Source organism: Notothenia rossii (assembly GCF_949606895.1).
Source record: "Notothenia rossii genome assembly, chromosome: 5".
Taxonomy (NCBI): Eukaryota; Metazoa; Chordata; class Actinopteri; order Perciformes; family Nototheniidae; genus Notothenia; species Notothenia rossii.
In genome coordinates, this window is record NC_136903.1 from 70,530,031 (window position 1) to 70,550,119 (window position 20,089).

Consider the following 20,089-nt stretch of genomic DNA (forward strand, 5'->3'; position numbering starts at 1 on the left):
CGACGGAGAATACTTTTGCTGTAGTACATCTCTATATACATCGATACAACATTACGTGTTGATAGAAATCAACACGTAATGAAATAAGACCCCACGGTTTGATGATTGATAGGTGTGTGGGCTGTCTTTCATTTTGACACACAGAACAATGGGGGCTATCCACCCTTATCTACAATGTAAAGTCACTCACACAGCCTCTTCCCTCTTCTCTCTGTGAGGAGCAGCAGGTTCAGCTTTCAGAACAAAGTAACAAAAAAGGCGTTCATTTTTTTAAATATGTCGTGGAGTAATAGCTTTATTTATTTTTCTTCTCAAGAGGGTACCAGAATGTGTGTTTTATGTTAGTATCTCAAAAAATCTCCCAGACCCCCCTGCAGGGGTTGGGTTTTTCAGCATATCAACTCTTTCACTTGTGGGGAAATTGGAGGATTGGCTCCAGGTCGCCCTTTTTATTTACTACAAGACAAATTTAATTTAATTTATTTCCTACATGCCTTTTTATTTCATACAGTTCAATTTTGATTGAGACAGGGAAATAATCTAAACCTCATGCGTGGCGTTTCACTGTCAAGGGGGGCGATATAGCGTGTATGTAATTACATTGCAAATACTGACTTGAGCCCCACCACTGTATGGGTTAGCCCTACCATAGATTACCCAACACAAATACTCTGGCGCCTCCACTGTTTGCGGTCTACAAAGACAGAGAAGAGCCTGTCAAGTTTGGCTGTACTCGGCATTGAATCAAAATGCACCATAGCTCTAAATCGTTTGTGAGGCGTTTTGCTAAAGAAGATGGTAATCGCCACATTCAGCTGTAATAGGCATGACAACTTGATGCTCTGCTCACGGATGACTGATGAGCATAATAAACTGTTAAGATGATGACCTTACGTGTGTAAATATTTTTCTTCTTTGTGGGGGTCTGCCCCCAAAAAACAGTTTCAAGTCCTGAGAAAGTCAAATCAGACGGTGTGTAAAACAACACTGCCCAGCCAACAGAAAGTAACCACTTTGATTTAACTAGCCAGTAGGTAAGGGCTTTCCACTGGATAATAACTGCAGCGATGTATATGTTTTAGCTGAATACACGTTTTCTAACCCTAACTGATGCAGTTAGTCACTTCTTTAATATTTGTTCTTTCTGATGTAAAGTCAAGGTTGTAACTGTTTGCAATGAAGTCGTGGGGCGCTGAACTGTTCTTTTGATTATTTTTGATTTATGATAGTAATTACTTGTCTTTCAAATTTGAAGGAGGGTGAGCATGCATCTTGAGGAACATTCATCATTAACTCCTCCAAAAAATATTGTTTATTTAATAATAACACTGAATATGTGAATCATAAAAGGGATTTACAGCTGATAGGAATGATATGATTGTTTTAACAATCATATCATTCCTATCAGCTGTAAATCCCTTTTAATATTATCATATTCATACAGACAAAACATCGATGAGACAGTTAATTAATGTACTTATTGCAGCAGTCTGCATAGATTTGGCACCCCTGCTGGTCTAAGAGTGAAACCAACTCATTCAGTTAAAATTCATTATGTCTGCCACCTTATATATTTATATTAGGGCTGTCAAGTTAACCCCACTAATTATTTTAACGCGATTAACGCATGTGTATTTTTCGTCCTGCCGCCCCGTAGTTTCAGAGCGCATCGAGTTTAAAATACCATCTACAAGCTGATGCTGACAGCCCCGCTCCTGCCGTCCGCTTGCGGCAGACCACACTTCCACGCTCACCGGCAGGCAGCGACTGGCCATCGGGAGGACCGGGAGGGTATGTGTGGCGCGAGAGACAGACCTTACGTGTATTGTTGTTGTTAGCATCTGGTGCTAGCTAGCTGCGCTAACGGATATAAGGAGCTGTTTAAATGAAAACAGAGGAGCGGCATTTCGCCGACAACTGCCTTTATGCAAGTTGCCAGACAGAGGGACATTGTACGAAAAGTCAGCACACTCAGCACGGATAGTGCGCGCAACATGATTGCAGCGTCCAGGCAGCTCCCATTCGAGCGTATGCCTTGAGTAGCTCCAACGATCCACACACACACACACACACACACACACACACACACACACACACACACACACACACACACACACACACACACACACACACACACACACACACAGACACACACACACACACACACACACACACACGTAATGTTCAGAGGTTGTTGTGTTTAATATTCATGAGAATATTTGTCATTGTTCAAATGATAATAAACATTTGCATAAAGCATATTTGTCCACTCATATGTTGATAAGAGTATTAAAAACTTGAAAAAAATCCTCTAAGGTACATTTAGAACAGATACAAAATGTGCGATTAATTTGCGATTAATCGCGATTAACTATGGACAATCATGCGATATTAATCGCGATTAAATATTTTAATCGACTGACAGCTCTAATTTATATGTAAGGCTTTACTGATGTGCCACAATAATGTCACCTATGTTATTGAGTTCAAATATCAATATTGTGGCTTTCCAAGTTAACTTTGATTGATATGACTGCGATTAAATCAGCATATACTTCTGCCAGGGGATGCCACCCCTCAAATTCTCCTGCCACCCTCTTGCCACCCCATGGATATTTTTCTAGATCCGCCCCTGATTAGAAGTGTATATTTTCTCTACTGTCATAACAACTGATCTAGAGGTATGCCTTCCTTATTTACTTATTAACATATTAAAATGACATAAATACAAAAAGGTGTACCCTAATATGATTCGTACCAAGCATACGTAACAACATTAATTTATAACAGGTGGGGTTGCTGAAAGACTTGACCCCTATTGAGCCATGGCATCAATAGCTGCAAGCATGGCCAATACGTTTGAGAACAATCATCATCATCATCATCATCATCATTATCTACATTATCTTGCATAGATTTAAGGGTGTAAAACCAGACCCTGTAGAGCAAATGTCAAGAAAAACAAACCAGAGAACAATGCGACAGTAAGTTATGCACACAAAAAAGCTAATGTATTGATTTGACATAGGCTACTTGAATGGGATCAGACTGTACGAATTAATCATGGCGTCCACCTGCACAGTGAACTCTCTCAGTAAAGTTAAAGCTAGCAGTCTCTCTTCATTCATATCGACAACAACAACCCGTGAAGAAGTCTCACAGTTGATACTCTCCGCCGCTGGCTGGTTACAACATGTTGCGTTTTTGTTTGTAGTGTTTAAATAAATTGCACTTACCTGGGAGGAAAAAAATCAGACTGTGCAACGGGGGCCAAAGTGTTACTGCAGCTTGGCATCGATAGGAGACTTACTTTATCATAATTTTTGGAAATAGACAATACTAAACAGAGCTCAGTAAAAATGATCGCTGGCAGCATGTTTCCGAGGGATCAACCAGGCAGCAGAAAATGAGATGCACTTTCAAATTGACCCAGATACCGTTCAGGGGAGTTATAATAGAGGGGTAATGCAGATTAAGGCTATCCCTTTAAGAGAGAGAGAGAGGGGGAACCATAGAGGGGGGACACGTGTGGTGCGTGCATGTGTATATCCGAGCGAGTGTAGTTAGTTATTATGTTCCTTGGGGGTGAACGGGAGTAGCAGAAGTGAAACGTCTTTCTATGAAATTAGCTGTGTAACCAAGTCACAAATCAACACACCGGCCTGTCTATCTTATTTAAAAGTGGGTTTCTGAACCCGAGGCCTGTCGCTCCGGCCCTGGAAGACTGCAGAGTCATCAGGTAGATCAGCTCCTTTCCTACTACTTCACTTTCCTCCTCACGCTTCTTTTGTCTCGGCCATTGAAGGAGTTCAGGAGGTCATCCACTCCCATTTTAACCTTCTTTCTGTATCAATTTTCGCTTGCCACTAGGGCTGCAACAAACGACTAATTTGATGATCGATATCGATTAATGAAACGATTAATCGACTATTTGGAATATTATGCCTTGCACAATTTCTCAAACGCTCTTATTTAGCCATCAACTTTTAGATTTAGCTTGAGGTTGTTTTAGGCATGTGGAAACTAACAATGAAGACAATAAAGATGAATACTTGATTCAAAAATACATATATTATTAAATTAACTAAACAAACTGTGAACAGAACATAGCTTTTTTATTTAAATTAAATAAATAATGTTTCACATCAAAAGAAACAACAATGTTTTAACAAATCGTATTAAATGTGATAACATATTGTAAACAGAATAGCTGAAACTTTAACACAATAAATAACTCATTTACCTATAATCATTAACCCATGTTTCTATCATTTTGTTAACTCCGTGTGTTGCTGACGTGGAAAAGTTACTCGTGGATGGGGCTACAGAGCTACTAGAAAGACCCGGTGCATTTCTCAGTCTGGATGTGGTGCACTTTTGCTAAATGTTTAGACAAATGGCTCATGTTACCGCCCTTACATGCTAAACTTGTATTGCTCTATTGGCAAAGAGCATTGTCCACATCGAGACGGGTAACATTTAACCACACCTTGGAGCGCTTCTCTCCGCCATCCGCGCCGTGTGTTGCTGCATGTAGCAGGTGTGTGTAAACTGCCCCGCCCCCTCGCACACAAATGACCCGGAAGTCTCTCAGTGGCAGCCATGATAAGTGCCTTTCGAATTCTCTAGAATGATAGGAAAGGAGGTTTCAAACTTCCGTTATAACCTCCTTTAGCTTAGAAAAAACTTGACCTCCCTAACCGAAAGGAGAGGAGAAAATGCTGCCCCACAATGCCTTGCAGCCGCAGCCGCAGCATTTGACTTTAATTGACGCATTTGACGTAACACAACAGTCGGCCGTTCACGGACACAAACGATTATGACGGAGAAATTATATCATGAAAGTTACGGTGCTTATTAAGTATTTTAAAACGTATGTGGTAAGTTGCCAAAGTGCTTCTTTTTTTTTTAACGTTCATCAGTATTATAATCAAAAAGAGAAATATGAACGTTAGTTTTTACTGAAATTATCAAATAAAGTCAACAGTTCACTGAGCTGTGTGGGGTTTGTTCAACTTTTAAAAGGTGTTTGAATGGTGATATAGGTGTTAAAGACTAATGTTTATAATAAATACATTTGTATTGATTTTAAGATCTTTTCATAGTTCATACAATCATACGTATTGGGATCATTTATATTAATGTGGACTGGAGGGAGAGGGTGATGAGCATAAGTTTTCACTTTTTTATTTCAATTCCAACTTAGGTCATGAAGAATATGTTTCTCTGTTGTGCATAAAGCAACAGCATCAGAGCACGGTGCAGTCTATAGATGAGTCCGTCGTTCATATTATACATCCATGTTGTAGTCCGATGTATAGAAAACTGTAGTTTCCATAGTTTCCCCACAGCAGCAGATGCACAAAATGACGTCCGCTGGCGCATCATAAACACGTTGGATAGTGAAAGTGCATTCGGATTCTCTAAAGTACCGCAGTCTCTTCTCCTAAATCCTTTTGAATTCTCTCGAGAATACACCATAGACGAATATTTTTGTCTTTTTGCATATTAGAAACAAGTTGGCGACACTAAGACTGCAATATATAATGTTTTTGTAGCAATAAAACATGACATATATTTTTTAAATGTCTCCAGTACCAATAAAAACGTTGGAGCTTAACGGCGTGTAAAACACACGTGATGACGTCATCAACGAATCGACGACTGAATTAGTTGGCAACTAATTTGGTCATCGATTTTAATCAAGTAAGTCGATTAGTTGTTGCACCCCTACTTGCCACCAGGTTAAGTTCTCTTTAGCAGGCACTTTCTCTGCCGTGAGGGCTCCCTGTGGCAGCAAAACGTATACAAAACATAGCCTACTCTTTTTCTAGCCTTGATATTTATGCCTCAGACCGATAGAAATACATGTTAGCCAAGCTAAATCATTTATTATGAATCAATGCAAGCAGATCATGTAGCCTATGAGCACTGTAATCATTACATAGTGGTTTAAAAAACACATTTTCATCAAGATATGTTGTCCCTTACTTAACAATATATTTTACTTTCTAGGAAAAAACATGAATTTTCTTCCAAATATTTCCTTATCTTTAAAATATACCAATAACAACCAATGTAGTCAAACTTTCAAACTACACTTTATTGACCTAATTTGTTTATAAAATAAATGCAGTTTTGTTTAACTTGTGAAAATAGTGTATTTATTTTAATTACATTTAAATTAATCAACTCTGGTTCAAATTGTAACAAATCATGACATATGACACGGATACATTTTTGAGAGTATAACATATAATGCACTATGAGAGATGTTCTTTAACATCCAAACAGTATAACAATAGATTAACTGAACTCCACCTCAACCAGTTACATTGTGGCAATGTTATATTTATAGAGGGAGGGGGAAGAAGAAACAGACAACAAGCATTTTTACTTTTGATTCTGCAATTGAGCGAGCACTACCTAATTCTAACAGAATATAAAGATTGTTTTGTATTTCTGCTTTTACTTAAGTAAAGGACAATTTAGTAAAAAACCGTCAAGCAAACTGGAAAAATCCACACTTTTCAGGATTTAGCCAGTGTGTTTTTTAACGCTCTTCCTCTTTAGGGGGATTGAAGAGGGTGTAAAGTTCAACGTTTGACAATCATCAGAGAAACTAGTCTTGTCATACTCTGCCATACCGTTGCAGCACAGTCTAGTCTAACCCGGACTCCTGGGTGAGTTAAAAGGTTTAATAATTAACTACATTGACTTGGCAGAAGAACCTTATCTACTGACTTCAGGCAGACGGGTTTCATGTATTCTACCTCTTTTTGTCCTTCTTCAATAGGATAGAAAGACACATCATGATGGTCTGAGCTCGATTGACAACAGTATGATAGCTCTTGGAGGGAAGATGATACCATGGTACACTGTACAGAGGAACCTGGCATGTATTCAGCGCACTGTGGGTAAGAATGTTGCTCCTTATTGGCTTTTAATGTTCATTGAACAGATTGTGAGTGAGCAATAAGTTAAAATCATACTGCGGTACTGCATACTGATGCTGCTTTTTCATGAAGGTCTTCTGTAGTTGTGATGTATTTAAAACACCTGAGATCATGTAATTCTCCCAGGAACAACTTTTATTTAAAGTTTAAAATAACACCAAAATATTTTTTTCAATCTTCAGGATTATAATTATGAATTTCTGCCATCTCCAACATAAAGCTCAAGTACCTGGTGAGATAAATCTGTATACTTTGAAATAAACTAAAACAATGAGGCAAGGATGTGGTTATTATTTTAAAGCATAAACCAGGGATTAAGTCATGGTTGTTAATTAATCGTAGGTTTAGTGATCTAATCCTGTCCAAATGTCAAAGTGACCTAGAGACCAATGATGAGCGTGTATGTGGGGAAAAGGCCTTTGTGAAAAGCTTTGGATAAAATCATCGGCCAAATACATTCAAATGTTAAAATACACAAACCAAAGACACAATAACTAATACTTTGACTTTAGAGCATTTGAAATACTGGTTTCAAATGCTGCACCAACAATTATTTATTAATTCTGAGATTGTATGTAAAAACGTAGCTGACGCTTAAATATAACTTTTTCTTCATTTTAAATGTGTTTGTGCATTACGATCCGAAGTTAAACCATGATTTAATCATAAAAATGTATTCTATAATGTAACTTTTATAAATGCTCTATCACAAGTGTGTTTTTCTTCTACCCGCAGGTGGAGTTCGTTGGACGAGCAGCTGTAGACTAGCCCCGCTTCTGACAGCCTCTCCTGTCCGTGCTCTCATAGATGACAAGATCAGCATTAGAGGACACTTCCTGCCCCCACGGTGTCCTGTCACAGTGTGTGCACAAATGCAAAGTGATGATGGTGACCTGTGGGAAGCATTTGCCCATTTTAATACAAATGTAAATGGGACTGTAAACTGTGAGTCAAATTTTCCTTGTAAAGTATGTTCTGTGTTGGGTTTTATGTTTTAACTTTGTATTATTGTTATTGCAACAAGAGTAAGCATTATTCACTTGTTACAATTTCTGAAAGAAGTCGGATTGTTTATGTGAGAAAAAAAGTTCAAATCATCTTTCTTCATAAGAATATAAAAAAAAGATATATATATTTTTTTCTTTTTGTTTGTTCCCCTGTTACCTCATGTGCTGTTGACCAATCTAAATAACTTTGGTGTCGCAGGTGAATGCAAAAATATTTGTTTTTGATGCACTGTCATTTTGAACATTGAATCTGAATTAACTAACAGGTTGGTGATGTTCTCCCTTTTCTGTCTCTCTGTCTCCTTCATAGTGACCAGGGATCCTTCAGTCGGGGGTTCATATTTGGGCTGTGAGCCAATGGGGTTGCTATGGGGACTGCAGCCGGCTCCGTGGGCCAGAGAAGGCTTGAGGTAGGTGATGACACAAGCTCCCTGAGAGCTTAATATATAACAACTACCTAAGATGTGGCTGTCATTCATTTCACATGTTCAGTGTTCAGAGTTTAAAGAAAAAGAAAGAAAAAATGATATCAATATCTCTACAGAAGATGGGTGATCTGACTGAAAATGTGGTCTTTCTTACAGGCTGAGAAAAAAAAAAGTAGAGACTCCATACGTAATGCTCATTTCCTTACTGAAGGGCCATGTTTCACCCAGTGAGAGACCCAGCACCGAGCTCGCTGCTTTAACTGCTGAGCGCTGGTACATGGCACCAGGCGTACGGAGAATAGAGATTCGCCAGAACGGAGTTGTCGGGACGTTGTTTTTACCGCCTGGTGAGCACGAATTTTAACTTTCCCCACAAAATGTAAAAGCTGCATGGTTCAGGTCTGGCCACATGGTGTCGCATTTCACCTCTAATATTGGGTCCATGCAAGTGTTTGATATTTATTTGTAATGTATTATTTATTCACATACTGTTGCTAATTTTCTTATCTTGATCTTTTTATTCATTAGCCTATATTTCTGCCCATATTTTACACATCTCACATTTGTAATACTGCTGTGGACAGACCTCTGAACAGCACCTACTGTACTGTCTTAATTGTAACTTTTTGTTCTTTCTTGTGAAGCATTTTCTGTAAAAGGTGCAAAACTAAATAAATGTAATACATATTCATATTATTACTGATTTCCTGCAGGCCCAGGCCCATTTCCAGCCATGTTGGACCTGTGGGGAATGGGTGGAGGACTGGTAGAGTACCGCTCCGCCCTTTTTGCCTCAAGGGGCTATGCTAGCTTCTCCCTTGCCTACATAGGGCACAAAGATTTGCCTGGCCCACAAAATCGGATCAATGTTGGTGATCCATATTTCAAAGTAAGATTATTCAACTTAACCATAATTTCTTTATTTCTGCTTCATGTATACATGTCAGTTGTCATTCCCTAATAAATATTATTTGTTTTTGTTTTGTTTGGACAGTCAGCGTTTAAACTACTTCAAGATCATCCTCAGGTCTATCCCGACAGAATTGGGATCATAGGACTCTCATTTGGAGTCTACCTGACTCTCCGGCTTGCCAGTCATTCTGACATCAAAGTAAGTGAGAAGAAATAACTTTTTCTGTAGTTTGATCAATGAAATATCCCACCTGTGAATAAATGTACTATATGCCAAGCAATAAAAAAGTTATTTGTTATATGTTTGCTAAATTCACGTTGACTTTTAACAATTATTGTTCTCCCCTCCAGCCTTCCTGTTTGATTTGTATTAATGGACCAGCAGGAAGCACCATCAAGCTCGCAGACGCAGATGGCAGGACTGAACAAATTGAAAAGTAGATGTTAAATAAATATGCAATTTGTAGGAAGTTGTTTTCAAGACATCCCTAACGGTAGGTCCACACGGGAGCGTGCGTTGAAGCTTGCTGGTGGGCGTGTCTGGCGCGCGACCCACCACCAATGAACCACATGAATCTCCCGGCCCGGACACACAAGCACGCAGTTTGATTGGCTAGCGCTTGTACTGGCATATTATTTGATTGGCTGATGCTTCCGTCGAAGCTTGAAAAGTTGAACTTTTCTCAACTTTTGAAGCAAGCAACGGAGGCGACGCGACGGAACCACAATGCAGTTCGGCAAAGCCTGACGTCGCCCCATTCAAAGTGAATTGGAAGCGTCTCCGTTGAAGCAACGCACGCTGCCGTGTGGACGGGCCGTAAGGGATTATTGCAGTAATCCATGTGACGGGTGTAGCATCAGGAATGAAAGTCTTTAAAGTAGTTTTAAGTGCTAGTTTTAGTCTCTTAAATACAACAGGGTGTTGTTCATTTTCTGATGTTAACCAATTACATTACATTTGAGAGGCAGAATATGTGTATCACAATCCACATTTTTTTATTTCTCATAACTGGTTAAAAAAGTATATAAGTTGGACTGGTCTTTGTTAACTTGTCCTTTTAGTGACCAGAAATATTGGACGTATGATGATCAGGGCAATGTGAGTTTCAGAGCCGTCTCCTTGCCTGTCAACCTTTCCCCTGAGAGCAAAGTGAAGGTGAACCCACCACACCACACATGCTTAGGGTGCACACTTAGCTTACATAATCACATCAACTTGCTTTTTAAAGTTTTAATTTGAGAGTTACATCTTGTTTTTTTTGCAGTTAGAGCATCTCACATGTCCATTAATGTACATAGTGGGTGAAGATGACTTGAGTGCTTCAAGTATAGAAAATGCGAACCTGGTAAGTAACTCAATATTACAAATTATAATTTTTGGAAAGCAAGTAATGCTTAATGCTTTTTTATTGGTCAACAGATTGAGGAGACCCTGAGTGCTGCAGGTAAATCCCAGCTGTTTACACGGTTGTCGTACCCTGGTGCCGGTCACCTGATTGAACCACCTTACACACCAAATTCAAGAGCGTCCCTGTGGAGCGTCAAACCACAAAAACGTAAGCCCTATCACAGAGCTTTATTTTACATTGAGCCATGTCATATTTTTTACTTGTTTTCATACCAGGTTAAATATGAGACTGGTTATTGTAATATAGAGTATGTAACTACTAATGAAAGTATTACTTATCATACTGCTGCTTATTTTGTTGTTCCTGCAGTGGTCACTCTGTGGGGAGGTCACCTTGCACTCCACGCTGCTGCCCAGGAAGATTCCTGGAAGAAGATCCTGGAATTTATGGAAACTAACCTCAGACATTGAATTGTTGTACGATATTATCTCAGTCTGGCTTCAGATGCTCCACATCAATAACGCTGAGGAACCCCTTAAGTAGCCTCAATGTTTTTTTTTCCATCATATATAAATGTATTTTATAACTTATATAATACTAAACATTCTTCAAAAAAACTGCAGCTTATTCTGTAAAGAACATTTTTTTAATGTGCTTACATGCTAAATAATACTTTTTTTATTTTGGATTGAAGAGGTCATGACATGCTGAGGTAACCATGGCAATGAGTCCGATGAACTCTTTGAAGTCGATCTCCAGGTCTCCATTCTGGTCGAGGTCCGCAAAGAGCTGATCCAAAACGTCATTCTCGTGAATTTTCTGTTCAGCAGAAACATCAAATGAAAGAGAAACATTTGAAGTAAATCTAAATTATTTACGAGTCTAAAAGTCTTTACATATGTCGGTGACAACTTGAGGTTGAAATGCTTATTTTACACCAGAAAACACGTTTGTTGGATGGGATCAAACTTGCTTAACCCATAGGTGGTCATAAAGTAATGTTTGTTAAATGTCTGTACAACTTCCACATTGTAAAACGTTCACCAATGCATGTCTACATGCTTGGTTAGCTTTAAACTTTATAATTATCTAAGGCTTGACCTAAAATGTTGTTAGTTGATTTATACTTGTAAAAATGATCTGAGTCTGCAAAGCATCTAAACTATAAAATAAATGCAGGGGAGTAAAACGTGCAATATCTGCCTCCAAATTGTAGGGAACTAGATGCATAAAGTAGCAGAAAATACTCAACTAAAGCACAAAAACCTCAGAAACACTACTAAGCTAAATTCCAACCACGCTCAATATATCCAGTTATTACATTTAAAATTATACACATCCTAACTGTTGCACATTGGAAGGTATATGTAAAAAAAACAAAGGCTTGAGTATCTTTAGTAAAAAGTTGTTAAGTTTATATATAATTCCATAACTTACCATTATGAAATGACTCATCTCATTGTTGATGAGATCTTTAAGCTCTGTCTTCTTCAGCTTGCACTTTTTACCCGAGTATTTGTGGAAAACTTTGATGATGTTGATCATGCCACCCTCCAGCTCCGACATATTTTCGTTTAAGGCCTGCAACATATAATTCAAACAAAATCCCATTACACTACTAGAAGAATGTTTTACCCACATCTTAGGGCGTTGTGATAGAGACAACAATTTTTCTCAGTTTTTATACATTTAATTACATTGTAATGTGATGCATCACTTATAATATTATATTTTAGGAATATAAACTCTAAACATTTAGTCTTTCTTACCTCCATCTGAAGAAACACCTCTGTCTTGTAGGGATCGTAAGTGGGAATGATGACTTGTTCAGTATTGTGTCGACTGCCTCGCCCAGTTTACTCTGACCACTCTACTGTATTGATCCACCACACCAAACTTCCTTAACTGCCTTGCACTACGTAATGCACGACTAATGGATTTTAGTGGTCAGGGCTTGTGCAAAAAGCCTTTTCTCTTAGAATCTATCATTTCTGATGTCAAGTTCCAACATTTAGCCTATATTGTGTGTATGTAATCCAGTTTATGAATTGCATAATTGGTGCTTTTTTCCCTGTTTTCTGTCATGCTATTGTGATCTGTTTAGGCGACTGTTTGGGAGGGTGTGTTGAGTCCTTCAGATAATGTCCACTTGCAGATTCAATGTACAGTTTTTTGTTTGTTTTTTAAATCAAAAATCACCTTTATTTAATAAAGATAACTGTAGAGCTACAAGTGACACATTTGAGAATTCCTATGTGTTCATTACTTGTTTCTGATGCTCTCCAGTCTGCAACACGTCTATGGGCAAAAGTAAGGTTTAATAATAAATAAATGTAAACAATAATAATACGTTCATATTTAACCTTTTTTGCCAATACATTTACTGCGGTCAAGACAGCCTCCACTTCGGAAAACACAGTCAAGCCAGCCTGCACGTTATATTGCGGTGCGCGAATATCCTATGCATTACGGTAGAGGCCTGGAAAAACTGCCTTCAAAATAAAAGCACTTTTTAGATAAGAATAAAACAAAAACTCCAGTATAAAATACTAACATCACTCCAGGGTGATAGCAGGACACCCCAACTAGTCACTCAGAAATTATCAGGACAATCTGATGTACAGTATCAAAATAAAATACCCTTGAAGTCTCATATATGAGCTATCATCCCTCTGTTTTTAGATAATAATAAAACAAAAACTCTCCAGTATCAAATACTTATTTCACTCCAGGGTGATAGCAGGACACCCCATCTAGTCACTCAGAGAATATCAGGACAATCTGATGTAGAGTTTCACAGTCACACTGAAGTGAAACAAGTCTTTGATACTGGAGAGTTTTTGTTTTATTCTTATCTAAAAACAGAGGGATGATAGCTCATATATGAGACTTCAAAGGTCTTTTATTTTGAAACTACATCAGATTGTCCTGATTTTCTCTGAGTGACTATGGGGTGTCCTGCTATCACCCTGTAGTGATATTAGTCTTTGATACTGGAGAGTTTTGGTTTTATTCTCTAAAAACAGATGGACGATAGCCCATATATGAGATTTCAAACGTATTTTATTTTGAAACTCCTTAAGTTTTACATTCACTTCATACACTCAGTTATAATGAGGTAGTTATACTTAGTTTGTTTTAAATAATTATTGATCACATTATATAGCACATATGTCTTAATTTAAGCTCCAATATATATATGAATATGTTTGGTATGTTTTTTAGGTTTATTTGTTATTGACCGAGTAAGCGCCTTTATTTTGAAGGCAGTTTTCCAGGCCTCTACCGTAATGCATACGATATTCTCGCGCCTCAATACAACGTGCGGGCTGGCTTGACTGTGTTTTCTGAAGTGGAGGCTGGCGCTTGACCGCAGTATACATTTAACTCAAAATAGCTGTGTCGGAGGTTGAGAGAGTCTGTAACCAAAGCACTACATACGTTTTATACTGCAAAGCATTTTCTCAAGAAATTAAAGGAGGATTCAAATATAAATTGTTGACTACTTCTTGAACAACTCAATATGAAACCACGACCCACCTTTTCTGGTGGTGAACAAGATGTATTCAAATTTAAAAGTGACATCTTTCGACTTGATTTTCATGAACATCTGGGCATTTTAACTATGACAGGAAACTTGAGGAAATAAACTGCATAAATAAATCGTTGTTTAAACACAATATGTTAAACGTCCCATAACAACCCTAGTTAGGTAGACAACAATATACAACCTTTATATATACAGTATTGTATGTCTACATACAACCTTCTATCAAAACAAGCCAATGTACGCACTGCTCCGAGATCGAAGCTTGAAATTCCCATGTGCATTTGAACGAAGCGCGGCATCACTTCCTGTTGTCTGCTCCTTGTAAAAAGTACCGTATTATCTCTTCGGTTGCGCGCCTGTCTGCATCTATAGTTTGCCAGCCTAGATGTGAAGGACCGTCCGCCCTTACTTCAGGAGGAAACTCGCTCTGACGTAGAGAAACCGGAGCGGCGCGGTAATTCTGCTATTTTAGTGAAACTGTGCGTTCGCTCACATTCCTGCCATACCGAAATATCGGCGTTTGGTGACTTTAGGACGAACAGAATAAACACAGCCACGGTGAGCGACAGACGAAAGGGTAATAAGCAGTGTGTAACCTGGTTTTAGGTAAGCTTTCAATCATTTCTCAATGTTTTATTTTTCTCTGCCGTTTTCAAAGTCTTTGCTTCGTTATATAATCTCATATGAAACCCTAGCAAATCCTGTTCGACAGGATATCAAGAGCAGAAATGAGCAGATTGTCCATGCTTTTAAAAAAAAATATGTTTCATTTGTGTTTATATTGTGTTGACCTTTAATGTACTACACTACGTAGCTCTACAAATTACCCCCCTTGGCAAATACGTTTTTTTAATGTAAGTGAAATTAACTTGAATGGTAAAGTTGTGTGACGGTAAAATACAAACGAACTACATTAGAGGCCCTGTTCCATTTCCAGAAAACATTTACTGTAATATTCCACTGACATGCCTAAACGCAAACACCACTGTGTAATGCGAATTGTCATTTTCTACACACCCCAGTGTGTTTTATTGTATTTTTGTTACCCTCATAGTATTTTATTATAAGATAATGTACAGTTTTGTTTTCCATACTTTTAAATAATCATTTGGAAATGGAGATACCTGAAGTGTTTAGAGAGGATAGCGATCTGCATAGGTGTTATGCATTTCAGCAGAGATAGGCTACTGTGGTTCACATGCAAAACACCTGAGGCCACTCTCTCCTCCCTCATGCACTCGTCTTTTTTCAGATATGTCCTGTTTTCATTTTAAGGCTATAATTAGCTTGTTGTGTGCAAAGTGTGACCTGCCTTCTCTCTCCTTTTCTCTCTCTCGCACACGTTGACTAAACCCTCTCTTCTTTTCTTTCTGCTCAGGAATGGCTGATCTGCTGAGGCTGCTGCTCCGGGTGGCAGAGAAAGCGGCTAACGTGGCTCGTGTCTGCAGGCAGGAGGCTCCCCTCTTCCAGCTTCTCGTACAAGAGAAGACCGGAGATGACAAGAACAAGAAGTTTGTCCAGGACTTCAAGACGCTGGCCGACGTGGTGATCCAGGAGATGATCCGGCATGATGTTGGTGTTAAGGTAGGAAATGTCTGGCCTAAAGCACGGGCTGTCATAATCCACTGGTGCTGGTCTGTAATCATGTCCTGTCTCTTCTTTCGGTCAGTTCCCTGAGATGGCGGACTTCATCAATGGAGAGGAGTCCAACAAGTTTGAAAATGGACTAGGTAATGACTTGATATCTTACTTAACACAGTACATGTTCATGTTCTTTTTTTTTGGATGTTAATGACTTTAAGCTCAAAGCGGACTTTAGTTTGTCAAAATCACAGTGGAGTTTGGACAGATAGTGATTGTATTAAAAAATAATTACAAGTTAAGAGCTGATTATTTTGGTCGACACTGAGTCCAAAAACTTGACCTGGCGACCGACATGTCCTACAGACACACAATTCCCTGCATTTTTGGTTTTGGTTTAAATGTATTTTAGGATTTGCAACATGAAAGTATCAACAAAGCAGTACCTTCATTATGACCTACTTTGTTAATCCTCTTGTGATATGCCTCATCTTGAATAAATTGATGTTAGGTCCGTAACAAACAAGTAATTATTTGGTCTGTTAAATGTTAAAAGGATTGAAAAAGGTTCACACAATCTCAATTTCCAAAAGCCCAGCCTGATAACTTCTCATGGTGTTTTTTGTCAAACTATTTATCTCTGTAATATCAAAAAAAAATATTTAAAGACTTGGAATTAAGGAAATTGTTCTGCCCTTTTAACCCAAATGATTAATCAAGAAAATTGTCTTCAGATTAATCAAATGATGAACGGAAACAGATAAGCTGATAACAACTAAAACAATCTGGTGAGTGTCGTGGGCTGCAGGAATATAGAAGCTTTTGTCTGTTAATTATATGATGGAAGATTAAAGATCGAATGAAATAATAATCACTCAACCTTCATTTGGGTGGACCCAATACTTTAAACATTATAAACACTTGATTAAATCATCTGCAGTTTAACCTCAAAGTCCAACGTCTTTCATCTAAAATAATCAGAACAAAAAGCTAACACATCAACGTGTCACTGTCCAAATATTTAAGCTCACAGTGTAAATATTTAAATAATCAAAGGAGTACTTGGTTTTCTCCCTCTGTTAACAGGAGAGAGCGTGACGGTGACAGTGTGCGCTACAGAGGAAGACACAGCGGCGCTGCTGGCCTCCGTGCTGGACGGCGACCACACCGCGGCCTCTCTGCTGGCCCGGGCCATCCACCAGGACCCGGCGAGCATCCAGGCCGACACCGACGGTCTGACGGTCCCCCTCAGCCCGTCAGAGCTCGGCATCTGGATCGACCCCATAGGTGAGCTGCTGTGTTCCTGTCTGATGCATTTATCCAGAAAGCACAGCAGAGATAATAACTGATTTATTCTTTTTTTTGCTTTAAGATGCCACCAGCCAGTACATAGAGGGCAGAGAGGAGGTGCTGGAGGAGGGCCGCCTGTTCCCCTCAGGTCTGCACTGTGCCTTGGTCCTGATCGGGGTTTATCTCCGCAGCACAGGCGAGCCCGTCATGGGCGTCATCAACCAGCCGTTCAACTACAAAGACCCAGCAGGTGGAGGGTGAGTTTAAAAAACATCTGTAATACTTCTTCTTTTTACATCGTATGGTTTCTACACTGTTCTGGTTCCCTCTCCGCCAAAGCAACGGCCTCAAGGTCTGAAAAGGGAAGCCAATGCTTAAATTACTTAAATCTGCATCCTTTATAGTTTCTAGCGTGGGGCAACTTCAATAGCTGCAAAATAAAAGTCAGATTGAATATAAGTCTATGAGAAAATGACCCTACCTCTCACTTGATTGATTACCCCAGTAAACATTTCATTGAGTAGTTTATGGTCTCGATTACTAGTTTAAAGTCTTCTTCAATACAGCATGATGTTCATTTTCCAAATAATAGTCCCATTTAAAGTAAAACAGACGATACAGGTGGCTACCATGGCAGTGTCCAGTTTAGTTATTGACCATATTTTAATCTTAAAACTATAACTTTTTCACAGTGGGTTTACAGTTTTAAAATGTTGGTCCCCTAAAAACGTTTTGTTAATCTTTCAGTTGTACTTATGTGATTACCTGTCCATACAGTCTATGCTCTCACTGCTCGTATGCAGCAGGCTCTAAAAACGTACTGTTCCTGATGTGCACTAGATGTCAGACAGAGAGTAAAGTACAATATTCTCACCCTAACACTAATTATTTGTGTTCACAGCTGGAAGGGGAAGCATTTCTGGGGGGTGTCCTGCGGCAGCATCAATGTCTGCTCAGAGACCCGGCCTAAAGCAGGACCTGCTGGGGGGCTGTCTGCTGTGCTGAGCTCCAGTGAGAAGCCGGTGGTAAAGGAAGCCCTGACCTCACTGTGCGGCCCGGACAAGCTAATGTTCGCCTCTGGAGCCGGATACAAGATCCTGTGTGTCATCCAGGGCCTGGCTGACGTCTACGTCCTGTCGGGGGGGAGCACCTTCAAGTGGGACTCCTGCGCCCCTCACGCTCTGCTCCGGGCCCTGGGAGGGGGGGTGGTGGACCTCCACAAGTGTCTGCAGTCCAGCTCAGGAGCAGAGGCAGAACTGACCTACCACCAGCCCCGCACTGAGTGCAAAGGAGCGGACCGCTGGGCCAACCATGGCGGCCTGGTGGCGTACAGAGACTGTTCCCAGATCAGCCGCATCATCGCCCCTCTGAAAGGCAAGCTGTAGCTGAACCAGCCAGGATGTAACCAACACAAGCTGAAGCAGCTGTTGTTGCACATATGATCATATTCTTATTTTCTGTATACGTAGAAAGAGAAGGATAAAGGTGAAGGAGGAAATATTTTAAACACATATTGTCTTGTTTTAAATGAGATATATTTGCAATAGAGCTGCAAGTATTTTCTTACGATTCATCTGCCAGTTTCTTTAATGTCTTGTTCCGTCAGTCCAAATCCCAAAGATATACAGTTTAATATAATATAAAACAGTTAGGAAAATATATCACTATATTCGAGAGGCTAAAATGGCTTTTCTGACATTTTTGCATGAAAAATTACTATAAAAACTAATTTTTGCAGGTCTAGTTTTCAAGTGTTTCCATAACAAGATAAACATCTGGTCTGGACCAAATATTTTTTTTAAATACTGTCTATGCTTTTATTCACAAGGTTGTGGAAATTCAATGGGAAACCCTGTGCTAATCAATCAAAACCAATAGCATTTAAAGATTCCTGTCTGGCTCTTTAGATTTCGTCAATTTGTCAAGGAAGCCTCGTGTATTTGATCAAATAAAAAAAAGTGGAGGTCGAATGGAGGACTGACAGAAAAAGATTTTCATCATGACAGATGAGTAGGACTTGTTATGTGGGCCAATGTGACAGGCCGCAGACAGCTCAGACAATCACAAGACTCTTTCAGGCAGTTTCACTTCTACCATTAACCGGCTGTAGCTCTGTGACAATCCAACATGTCAGCTTCCTCATGGCAGCTACATCACTGTAAGCCTTTTTGTGCATCTAGTTTAGCTCAGAGCTTGTTGAGCATTTATTATAATTATGTAAGCTATGTAAAAGTATATAGACATTTGCTTAAAGACAGGTAATCATGTTAAAGTTAACAGAAGGAACAGTGCTCACTGCTGGACAGCTGAGGAACACTTCACTGCCAGAGGAACGGAAATCACAAGATGCATCCGACTCGTCTGAGGGAATTATCTTGGATTCAAAGGAGTTTAAGTTGCAGTTATAATAGTCCTATCACGTTTTTTTTCCAGCCCATCTAGTCTTAAGGGTTATAATAAGTCAAGAGAATCAAATTGTCCCATTCACAGTAATCTGCACCTCTCTGAAATAACTCCTTTTAAGGAGCAGATGGTAACCTGCCCTCTCTCCGTGGCCATAGCACCATGGGTCAATAAGGTCAGAGGATGGAAATTCCATATGAGGTAAAACAGTGACAAAGAGTGCTTTTCGGGTAGGGATTACAGTCAATTAAATATGAAAGGATGAGAGGTTTATAAAGTTATCTTAAAAGTCCCATGTCATGGCCATTTCTACTGATCATAATTCCATTGTTGAAGTCTACTAGAATAGATTTATATTGTGCAACTTTCCAAACTCACATTGGTTTCTCATACAGCATCTCTGTAAAGTATGTGTATTCACTCTCTGTCCTAAACGGCTTGTTGGAGCTCCTGCCTCTCCCTGTGAGCCCAGTGGCCGTCTGCGAGACACAGCGAAACCCAGGCCGAAACCAGCCCGAGCACACACCCGCAGTCTGACTGGGAGTTTGTGTGTGTGCTCACGCACAGCCTCGCCGCGTCATGCCGTCTCAGGCTGAGAAATCCGCGGAGCTGC

The 20,089-nt window shown here is 39.5% G+C and overlaps 3 protein-coding genes across 11 annotated transcripts; 2 read left to right on the forward strand and 1 right to left on the reverse strand.

Annotated features, from left to right (window-relative positions):
• The first annotated feature begins 1,486 nt into the window (after positions 1–1,486).
• On the forward strand, positions 1,487–11,276 carry LOC307039318 (bile acid-CoA:amino acid N-acyltransferase-like). Of its 9 annotated transcripts, none has more exons than XM_079681239.1 (13): positions 1,487–1,791; positions 6,574–6,683; positions 6,797–6,917; positions 7,692–7,901; positions 8,274–8,373; positions 8,548–8,738; positions 9,105–9,280; positions 9,386–9,502; positions 9,655–9,740; positions 10,366–10,459; positions 10,569–10,649; positions 10,724–10,859; positions 11,022–11,273. In XM_079681239.1, the coding sequence occupies exons 3-13, from the start codon at positions 6,842–6,844 to the stop codon at positions 11,120–11,122; spliced, it is 1,368 nt and encodes a 455-aa protein (XP_079537365.1). In that variant the 5' UTR covers positions 1,487–1,791; positions 6,574–6,683; positions 6,797–6,841; the 3' UTR covers positions 11,123–11,273. The 9 variants fall into 9 exon arrangements, with proteins under 9 accessions (XP_079537365.1, XP_079537370.1, XP_079537364.1 ...); XM_079681238.1 differs by lacking the exon at positions 1,487–1,791 and adding an exon at positions 3,527–3,739; XM_079681240.1 differs by lacking the exon at positions 1,487–1,791 and adding an exon at positions 3,527–3,739 and having other exon boundaries at positions 6,585–6,683.
• Positions 11,277–11,320: 44 nt separating this feature from the next.
• Positions 11,321–13,073, reverse strand: LOC307039320 (protein S100-B-like). Its single transcript, XM_079681249.1, has 3 exons — positions 12,422–13,073; positions 12,090–12,233; positions 11,321–11,471 (listed from the first exon to the last, which is right to left on the reverse strand). The coding sequence occupies exons 1-3, from the start codon at positions 12,425–12,427 to the stop codon at positions 11,331–11,333; spliced, it is 291 nt and encodes a 96-aa protein (XP_079537375.1). The 5' UTR covers positions 12,428–13,073; the 3' UTR covers positions 11,321–11,330.
• A 1,449-nt stretch (positions 13,074–14,522) lies between these two features.
• inpp1 (inositol polyphosphate-1-phosphatase) lies at positions 14,523–19,043 on the forward strand. The gene is made up of 6 exons (XM_079682128.1): positions 14,523–14,808; positions 15,581–15,786; positions 15,872–15,932; positions 16,870–17,070; positions 17,156–17,330; positions 17,975–19,043. The coding sequence occupies exons 2-6, from the start codon at positions 15,583–15,585 to the stop codon at positions 18,456–18,458; spliced, it is 1,125 nt and encodes a 374-aa protein (XP_079538254.1). The 5' UTR covers positions 14,523–14,808; positions 15,581–15,582; the 3' UTR covers positions 18,459–19,043.
• Positions 19,044–20,089: the final 1,046 nt, after the last annotated feature.

Excerpts from the sequence above, each read along its gene's own strand:
- LOC307039318 (XM_079681239.1), top strand. The coding sequence starts at position 6,842 with ATGATAGCTCTTGGAGGGAAGATGATACCATGGTACACTGTACAGAGG. Across the intron at positions 8,374-8,547 it reads TGGGCCAGAGAAGGCTTGAG|GCTGAGAAAAAAAAAAGTAG; the intron begins GTAGGTGATGAC and ends TCTTTCTTACAG. Across the intron at positions 10,860-11,021 it reads GAGCGTCAAACCACAAAAAC|TGGTCACTCTGTGGGGAGGT; the intron begins GTAAGCCCTATC and ends TTGTTCCTGCAG.
- LOC307039320 (XM_079681249.1), bottom strand. Across the intron at positions 11,472-12,089 it reads AGATGAGTCATTTCATAATG|AAAATTCACGAGAATGACGT; the intron begins GTAAGTTATGGA and ends TCTGCTGAACAG.
- inpp1 (XM_079682128.1), top strand. The coding sequence starts at position 15,583 with ATGGCTGATCTGCTGAGGCTGCTGCTCCGGGTGGCAGAGAAAGCGGCT. Across the intron at positions 15,787-15,871 it reads GGCATGATGTTGGTGTTAAG|TTCCCTGAGATGGCGGACTT; the intron begins GTAGGAAATGTC and ends TCTTTCGGTCAG. Across the intron at positions 15,933-16,869 it reads CAAGTTTGAAAATGGACTAG|GAGAGAGCGTGACGGTGACA; the intron begins GTAATGACTTGA and ends CTCTGTTAACAG.